The following is a 9,740-nucleotide window of genomic DNA, read 5'->3' as shown; positions in this document are numbered from 1 at the left end:
GAAAATTTGTTATTATGGATTTTTGGATGTCAACAAGTTTAAAATTGATGGGTTCACCAACGAAACTCAGATCAAAAGTATTCTTAGAAGACCCATTCCATCTCCGTTCCATCCTGCATATCGTTACGTATGTGATTTGAATGAAATCGATATTTTATTGGTACAAATTCGTAATGTTATGTATTGCATGTCTCATGGAATACCAGGTAATCGCGCAATAATATTAAATTAAAACTTTCTTGATCATTTTGAAATCTTTAATTCGGAGAAGAAGAAGAAGTTACACAATTATTTGACGTTACAAGGGTTACAAGGATAAGTTCAACTTCTCTCATATACTCTACCAGATGATTATACAGAGTAACAGTTGTGTCAGATTCGATCAATGTTTGAAGTTTTGATAAATGTTCACTTATTAAAGAACCATCATAGCAACAGTCATTTCCACCAAACTCACCATCGCTCGATGAAACCACATGAACAGCAGACCTGAAAACGTTCAACGCGTGTTGATAATCATTTATAATCCATTGAATTCTTCTTTTTAACATGGGTAATTCGACATTTCTTTGTATTCTCCATAGAACAAATGTAAGATTTCTCCCCAATTTCAAATAAAATTTTTTGATATTCATAACTTGTTTCCACTTTAAAATAATTGATGATTGAACTTGATTAAACTATGAATTAATTGATGAAATAAATCAATTTAGTTTTCTTTTCTTTTTCAATTTGATTTGTTTTCACTAAAAGATCGGAAATCTCAATTGCGCGTGAGTGAGTAAATGAATATCAATTGTAATAAATATTGTTGCTTTGATTAAGTTTTAATCAGTAACTCAAGAGTTATAGTTTAATCAAAAAGTTTTAATAATTATGGATGAACAAGGTTTTATGTGTAGATTTTGTCAAATTAAATTTAATGATGTGGGTGAATTTATAAAACATTCATGTTGTGAAAATAATGAATACGATGACTTAGAGATTTATTTGGCCTTCTCACAGTTTTTGGATCCTCCATCAGCAACGTTATCGAATCCATTACAAAGTGAACAACAGCAACAACAACAACAACAACAACAACAACAAATTTTTAATGAATTAGAGACAATCAGTGAAGTTATCGGTAAATGTCCAAGTTGTGACCAATTTTGTGGAGATTTTTCAGCTCTTGCTGAACATAGGTGCGGTGAGGTTGAACAACAACAACAACAACAACAACTCTGCACGCTAACGTTGATGAATTTTCCCAAAATTTAATGGAAGTTGACAAACATGCTTGTGATAAATGTAACGAACTATTCTCATCATCTCAACAACTTTCTAACCACCTTAAGGTATGTGGTCTAACTTTAGCATGTCCAAAACCAACAGATGTACTTGAATTGTGTAACTTTAAACTGCTCAAACAAGCATTTCAAACAAAGTATCGTTTATACTCACGAAAGTTTGATAAATGTTACACGTTAGAAGACCTCCATGGGAGACTAAAGAAGATTTAAAGTCACTCATTTCATCATTATCAAGAGACTTGGGTCCTTTGAAAATTTCCTTTTCAATTAATATTGTATTTGAAAAACTTGGAGCAAGTGATTTTATCACTTCATACATACACTCAATTTTTAAAGTTTACCTTAGTTCGTCTGATGACTTAGATCAACTCATCTTGGATGGGTTTTCCGAGATTCAAAGTATCATAGACCATTACACGGAGAGAGGAGTGGATTCATCATTGTTTGCATTTCATCTTTAGATGTCTATGTTGCTTGGTATCAACCTCATCACGGTGGTTGTAGGTTACAAAAGTTACCTAAGCAATTATCGGCAAAGAGGTGTTTCATTACTCTAAACTGTAAGACAAGCTGCTTTATGTATTCTATTCTTTGCAGTATATATGGAAAAGTTGACAAACATCGTGTTAACAAGTACGATAAATATATTAAAGCTCACAACTTTTCGAAATGGACTGGTGATGTTACATTGGATCAAATCAATGGTTTTGAGAAAGTTAATGAAATTTCTGTCAGCGTTTTTTCATATAACCTGGAAGGTAAATACATTATTCCCCTTCGCATTGCTAAAGAGAAAAAAGAAAATCATGTTCAACTGTTGTTATATGCTGATCACTATTATCCAATCTCAAGCTTGAAGAGAGCCCTGAATAGTAGATCAAATAGAAGACGTTATCATTGTGAACGATGCTTACATGGCTATGACTCAGCTGTGAAACTTGATTTACATTTGAAAGATTGTGGAATTCGACCGGCACAGCGAGTTAAAATTCCTGTCTTGACAAGAGAAAATCCGTTGGCGGATCTTGTTAAACGTAATCTTAAAAAAGAGAGTAAACACCGTTTGTTATTTATGCTGATTTTGAAAGCATTTGCATTCCCACAGGTGATCAGAGAAAAGTTTCTAAACATGAACCCAGCAGTTACGGTTATATTGTGGTTGACTGGAATAAAAAAGTGATTAGACGTGACTTTAAGCATGGAAACAACATAATCAATGACTTTCTACATAGCATCAAACAGACTGAAAAATGGCTGAAAATTTATCTGAAGGAAAACGCTTGTAAGCCTCTTGAGATCACCGCTGATATTGAAGAAAGTTTTCTGCTCTCATGGGATTGTTGGATTTGTGGTGAACCAATGTACGGCGATAGAGTTCGAGATCACGATCATTTTACTGGTGAATATCGTGGTGCTGCTCACAGTTCATGCAACGTAAACTACTCTATTCCCAAGCGAATACCTATTTTCTTTCATAATCTGAAAAATTATGACAGCCATTTGATTATCGCTGGAATGGACAGTAGATCTTTTTCAACCGACTTTACAATTATTCCTCAATCGATGGAAAAGTATATCGGATGGTTTGTTGGTGATTTAGCCTTTCTCGACTCTTATGCTTTTCTACCTGCTAGTCTGGAAACATTAGCGAGAGATCTGAGCGTAGAAGAGAAGCAACACTTTCTACGCCAAGAGTTTGCAAATTGTGATCTTACTAATCTTCTTGACAAAGCTGCTTTACCCTATGAATATTTAGATTCGTTTGAAAAGTATAATGAGAAAAGATTACCAGGTATTGAATCATTTTATTCATCGTTAACAGACAAAGGTATTACAATTGAAATGCATGAGAGGTTAAATCGTGTTTGGAGTCAGTTCAACTGTAAAACATTGGGTGATCTGATCGATATTTATCTAAGGCTGGATGTGTACTTGTTAGCTGCAGTTTTTGAAAACTTTCGAGAAACAAGTTTGAACGACTTTGGTATTGATCCCCCGCATTATATGTCAGTCCCTGGTTTATCGTTTGCTTCAGCGATCAAGATGTTGAAAGTTTCCCTCAGAGTCTTTACTGATCTCGAAATGTACATGATGATTGAAAATGGAATAAGAGGTGGCTTTACTACAGTCGCAAAAAGGTATGCCAAAGCAAACAATCGTTTTCTACAATCATATGATGGTGGTGATGAATCTTGGCTTCTTTATTTAGACGTGAATAACTTGTATGGTAAAGCAATGTGTGACGTTTTACCATGCAGCGCCTATTTTTGGGTTAGAAATCGTGACTTGAATTTCTACCTTTCCGTTGAAGATAATGCTGAAATTGGTTATATTCTGGAAGTTGATCTTGACTATCCTGAAATATTACATGATAAACATAACGATTTTCCTCTCGCTCCTCATAAGATGACGATCGATGATTCAATGTTAAGTCCTACTGCTAAACAAATACTTGAACAACTAGGACAAAAGTCAACAAAAACGGAAAAACTAGTGGCCACTTTTTTACCCAGAGAACGGTACGTTATTCATTATCGTACATTAAAATATTATGTTGAAAATGGGTTGAAAGTGAAACAAATTCATCGAGTAATATCGTTCTATCAAAAGCGATGGTTATCACCATACATAGATTTTTGCACTAAAAGCGGAAAGAAGCTTCCTCCCCTTTTATCTCATCACTATACAAGTTATTTGTCAACAGCAATTATGGGAAGCTGATGGAAGATAAAAGGAAAAGAGTTAAAGTTGATCTGGTAACATCTGAAGTAATGGCTGCAAGAAGAACCAGGAAACAACTATGTAAAAACATGAGAATCCTGTCGGAAGATAAAGTGTTGTTTCAAATGCTGCCGGATAGTGTTTTACTTGACAAACCGATCATCGTCAGGTTCACTGTACTAGAGTTAGCAAAACTACATGTTTACACCCTTTACTATGACAGATTCAAATCATTTTATAATGATAATATCAAGCTGGTCTATTCTGATACGGATTCACTTTTGATTGAGATAAAAACAAATGACTTACCAAGTGATATGAAATATTTCTCAGATATAATGGACTTTAGTGACCTACCGGTTGATCACTACTTATATAGTGATGTTAATAAGAAAAAAATTGGTTGTCTCAAAGACGAGATGAGTGGTGAGGTGATTGATGAAGTTGTTGCACTTCGACCAAAACTTTATGCAATTAAAACTGAGAATAATGTCAAGAAGAGAGCGAAAGGTGTTCAAGGTGTGGTTGTCAAGAACCAGTTAACTTTTGATGATTATAAACAATCTCTTTTCAACGTTGAACTGGTGCGAAAAATGAATCGTCGCCTTGGTTCGGAAAATCACATCATCCATTTATATGAAAATGAAAAAATTGCTCTCTCACCTTTTGAAGATAAAAGGTATCTTATTGACTCTGTAAATTCTCTTGCTTATGGACACTATTCAATTAAACAATAAATTCAATGTTACCGCGAAATAAACGATTTCATTTATTTCGCGAGAGAAACGATTTCATTTAACTCGCGAGGCCGTTGGTTTCCTTCATCTCGCGAAACCTTACCGATCATAGATTTGCTTATTATCGCGAGATCGCCCCCCGGTCGGGCCTAAAATGAGTTTTTTTTTGCAATTTCTAACAGTCAGTTTTTATTTAATTAGCGTTAGGAGTTTTTTGTAAATCAAATATTCATTGTTTGAATGATTACAATGTTTGAGTAAATCGAAAAAAGATTTTTTGTTTGACATGAGGACAAATAGTAAACAATAATAACCACAGGCTGAGGAATCATCACCCTGGTATTTTGATTTAGATATTTCATAGAAAGAGGTGTTTTTCAGTATGAATGATAAAATTTCTGGTGGTGGTTGACGTCCAAAAGAGTCAAAGTAAATACCTTTACGGTTTTTACTTATATACACCGATACCCAATGTGACCCTGGTTGGTATGAAGGGTCTAAATTTATAATGTAATTTATTGGAAGTGATGATGAACTGACAATTGGCAGATTATCAATCGAGTAAACTCCTCCAAAAAACTTGTGGTCAGATAAAATCATTTCCAGGTCACTTGATGACAACATGATGTTTCTCTCAATAATCAATTACAACGTTTCTCTCTCTATCAACTGTTATTAGATTATCAAATTGTCCAAGAACAATAAGTTTAATTTGTTTTTTCAATGTTTTGGAAAATCTGATTTCACACCTTATAGACCCTCGTCGGAGTAAATTAAGAGTCCCCGTCTCACCACCTAATGTACCATCACTACTCAAGTCAAAAGCAAATAAACAGTACATTGACTTATACTTGTCATAATCAATATCACATTGTGGAATTCCATCGTCTTGACCAGTGTACCTGTATAAATTTACAAATTCTCTCATATAAAGGTTTCCTTCAAAATCGGGTTGATAAGGAACTGTTGGTACATGATTACCATCAACATTTAATGCTAAATGGGAAACTGAAAAGTTGTCGAAATTAAATGGATTTGCTTGTCTATCACCAGAAAATGCATCTTCATTGACAAAACCCAAAATTATACGTTTTGGTAAAAATCCATTGAATAAATTTTCTACCGTTATCATGTTTATATCTTTTGTTATAGTAAAGTTTTTCATTTCATTTCTTATGATAAAATACTTAGCTGGAACTTTGTTTAATGTGGTGATTAATCCGGCTTGTGCATCAGGGAAAAGTTTAACTCGTCTAATGAATAGTGATAGACTTGTTATTTTAGTTTTATACGTTTCTGTGTCAGCTTCAGTTGTTGCCCAAACTGGAAATGTTAATGGGCTCCTGGTTAATTTGAAAACCATCGGAATGCCGTTAACCATTAGTCGATCTTGTTGACAAATAGGTAAATGTAAACGGAAAAATAGGTCATAGGTTCGAGATGCAACTACAAATTGAGGTTCTTTCTTTGATAGGTTACCAGTGTCAACAGGGTTCGGGAATTTATACAAAAGATCTTCAAGAAAGGCTTGATAGTGATACATGTTTGATGCTTGACAAAGGTTTACACCATTGAGAAATAAATCTACTTGTTCAAATAGTGCATTTCCAAAATTTCGAGCCATCATTGCTTTAACTGCGTTTTTGGTTGGCTCATTTGTTGAATCGATCACTTGAACCTTAATGTGCAACATTGTCGCGGCCATATCCGTCATGTCTTCAGATGGAGGTACAGCGATCTCATAGACAAGGCTACTCTCTAAACTTGCTGATGGTCTGTACTCAGTTTCATAGCTTGATTCTATTGTTACCTGTGTTGACGGAACTGTGAATAAGGTTAATTCACTTTTCCCCGCTGGATTTGAATCAACGTGTAGATACTCCATTATCCAAATATATCCTTTTTCCTTCTGTTTTTAATTTTTCGACGTTTTTTAACTCGTTTTTTACCTTTTTTCCTGTGAACACTTGACACTGTTGAGCTTCTTTTTCTCCTCTTTCTACCTGAAACAGCTCTCATCATTTTCTTATATGCTTGAATTCCTACGTTACCCGAACCTTTTTGCTCTAATATTTTATTAACTTTAGCAATAGATTCAGATGTTGCATTTATCATACCTTCTTTTGCCCTTGCTTTTAAAGCATCTTTAAATCTTTTTTTCGCTAACATGTCAGCTCCAACATTAACACCTGTGCGGAGAAATTGTTTACCTAAAAATTTTAATATTGGTATTCCAAATCTACCAATTAAAGTTCCTATTCCATATCCTCTTTGGTATGGTGACCCTTTAAATACGCTAATATCACTAAACCCACTTCCTACCTGAGAAGAGAAAAATCTCTGTAAGTCTGACTCACAAGAACAATGAACTTTTCTTGACATTTTCAATAACTTTATTCTCATTTATTATCTGTTACATTGTTTTCTTATACAACTTTTTTCAAATGTAAGCCAATACAAACACGACCTGAGTTGAATTTAACCTGTTCTCCAGTCTCATCACTCAGGATGAAATTGACATCTTCCATTCTATTTGATCGCAATGGGTAGTAATGTGGCTTCATGAATCTCTCGTGGATTATCTGTTTCTTTTCATCTCCTCTCAGTGGCAAAACACGAAGTACCCTTGCTGATTTATCTCCAACGAAATGTTCAGAGACAATGTCAGAGTTTACAAACATCAAGTGAGGCTGAAAGTCTAAAGCAGCAGGTTTTTCAGCAGTCATGCTAACCTCATTTGTGGTTAGTAGTCGACCAATCTTATCAAGGTAACCATAAGCATCGAACCCAAGTGCAGAAATAAAAGCTGAATCGTTGAAGTGTGGGACAATCACTTTATTATGTAAATAGCCTCTATGAATAGTTATTTTCCCGCCAACTAGTTCAATAAAAGGTACTTTATCGTCCTCGCTGATAGTCAGTTCATTTTCCACCAAAGGTTTAAATTTATATAATTGTCGTCTAACTCTTTCAACCTCTTCAAGAAGTTGATTTTTTTCTTCTTTTTGTTTAGCCAAGTCACCATTCAACCTGATTACTTCATTAGCCAAAGAATCGTGCTTATCTTTCAACTCTTTTAGTGTCATCTCAACAGCACTTTTCTCTGAAGCAATCGATTCAACTTTCTGATTCAGATTGTTAAGCTCTTCTTTTGGAACTAGTTGAGCTATCTTATTCCGCAATTCAGCTTCATTTTCTTGCAGCTTAACTACCTTTTCACGTGATTCTTTCAAATATTGCTGATAATTTTTCTCCCTTTCTTCCATTAATTTAACTTTATCTTCATATGTTTTTGACTCTCTTTCCATTTGGTCTTTCAATTCGTGTAGCTCTTCTTCTTGTTGCTGTTTACAAATTTTCAGTTTTGATTCAAATTCCAAAGCCTTCTCAGATTTTGTTGACTTTGCATGCTCAAAGTCTTTCTCAATATTCTTAATCTTAATATCAGTTTCTTCTTTCATTGTGTTATATTTTCCTTGTAATTCGACCAAATTTTTATCACGTTCACCTTTCAGAATCTCTAGTTCTGCTCTCAGTTTGGAAGCTTCGGCTCTTTTAGCAATAGCGTCCTCTTCCCATCGTTTTAACCTTAGCAAGGCATCTCTCAAATCTTTCTTTAGATGATAAATCTCAGAATCTTTGTTAGGTTGTTGCTCAAGTTTGTTTATCTTTTCGGTTTGATCAGCCAACATTTTCTGAGCAACTTGTTTATATTTTTCAAAATCTTCTTGGACTACACTTTTTGCAGCTAAGTTTATATTCACAACTTCCACTTCTTTAGTTTTTTGTGCTACCTCGGTTGAAAGAGAGGCAATTTCTTTTTCTTTCTCTTTCACTTGACCGTTCATCTCATCAATTTTTTTCAATAGCTCTTCAAACGCTGCTAAACCTTTAGTTTTAATCTCTCGCAAATGAGCTAGTTTCTCCTCATTTGTAAAATTTGCGCTTTCGACTTTTAACAGTTTGTTAATTGTCTCCATGATATCTCTTTTAGGTCGTTTAGCCTTTGTAGTATTATAATGTTTTCTCATTGCTGTATTAATTTTATCAATAATAGTCCTCTTGTCATCATTTGCTTCCAACATTACATCTAGTTTGACCTTTTGTCCAAAGCCATCTACAAGCAAATGCACCGATAAACTTCGTGCTGTTGCACTTATGTCCGATGGATAGAAAATTTCTTGAAGACCTACCAACCACTCACCACTCAAATCAATGGGTCGAGCCAATCGATTAGAAAATTTTGTTAGAGTGTTGTGAGGGAAAATGTCCATCGAAGCATTTGAGACTGCTTCAATGAAATACTCCTGAGGTTGATTCCACATCTTGAACCCACTGATTAAATTTACTTGGATAGTCTTTCCACTTTACGAAGTACTCTTTCTTTTTTGTTTTTTGATTTATTCTCGTTTTTAATATCTTTTCGATCTGATATAAACTTGGCTCTATGGCTGGTACTAGTTCATTGTGGTAAAAAACTGAAGTTATTCTTTCACCAGCATAATCTTCCAACCAATAGACCCAACCTTGTGGTGTCCTCTTGTGTTTGCTAATAGTAAATATTTCCAGTTTAAAATTTCTTTTCGATCCTTTCTCGAAAATCCCTTTCTCTCTTCTTATCCGAACCTTTGAACCAACGGTAAATGGTTTATAATTTATTTTACTTTTGGGATGAGTTTTTCTTATATTTTTCAGTACCAATGAAGAGTTTTCATTGTTCACTTCTACTGGTGACATACCAATTGTCCGATGAAAAGATTCATTATATGACTGGATTATTTCGTCAAGTACATCGATGAATTTTCCAGTATTTGCATGGTGCAAGTAGCGATAAATCCGTGCTCTTATGGTTCCGTTGAATCTTTCAACAATAGCACATTTAATTGTTCCATCGGTAGCAAAAAAATGGTTGATTTTTTTCTGTCTCATTAATGTTTTGAAGTCTGAGTTTGCAAACTCTTTACCTTGATCACTTTGTAACTTTTCTGGT

The 9,740-nt window shown here is 34.4% G+C and overlaps 2 protein-coding genes across 2 annotated transcripts; both read right to left on the bottom strand.

Annotated features, from left to right (window-relative positions):
• Window positions 1-4,939: 4,939 nt before the first annotated feature.
• On the bottom strand, window positions 4,940-6,635 carry LOC128386710 (uncharacterized protein F54H12.2-like). Its single transcript, XM_053345782.1, has 2 exons — window positions 5,498-6,635; window positions 4,940-5,229 (listed from the first exon to the last, which is right to left on the bottom strand). The coding sequence occupies exons 1-2, from the start codon at window positions 6,633-6,635 to the stop codon at window positions 4,940-4,942; spliced, it is 1,428 nt and encodes a 475-aa protein (XP_053201757.1).
• Window positions 6,636-6,945: 310 nt separating this feature from the next.
• Window positions 6,946-9,075, bottom strand: LOC128386709 (trichohyalin-like). Its single transcript, XM_053345781.1, has one exon. It carries the CDS (start codon window positions 9,073-9,075, stop codon window positions 7,177-7,179), a length of 1,899 nt encoding a protein of 632 aa, XP_053201756.1. The 3' UTR covers window positions 6,946-7,176.
• Between the last annotated feature and the right edge of the window lie 665 nt (window positions 9,076-9,740).

Source organism: Panonychus citri, unplaced genomic scaffold, assembly GCF_014898815.1.
Source record: "Panonychus citri isolate SS breed McGregor unplaced genomic scaffold, ASM1489881v1 Contig00072, whole genome shotgun sequence".
Classification (NCBI taxonomy): Eukaryota; Metazoa; Arthropoda; class Arachnida; order Trombidiformes; family Tetranychidae; genus Panonychus; species Panonychus citri.
Note: the sequence above shows the minus strand (reverse complement) of the source record. Positions and strands in the feature narration are given on the sequence as shown.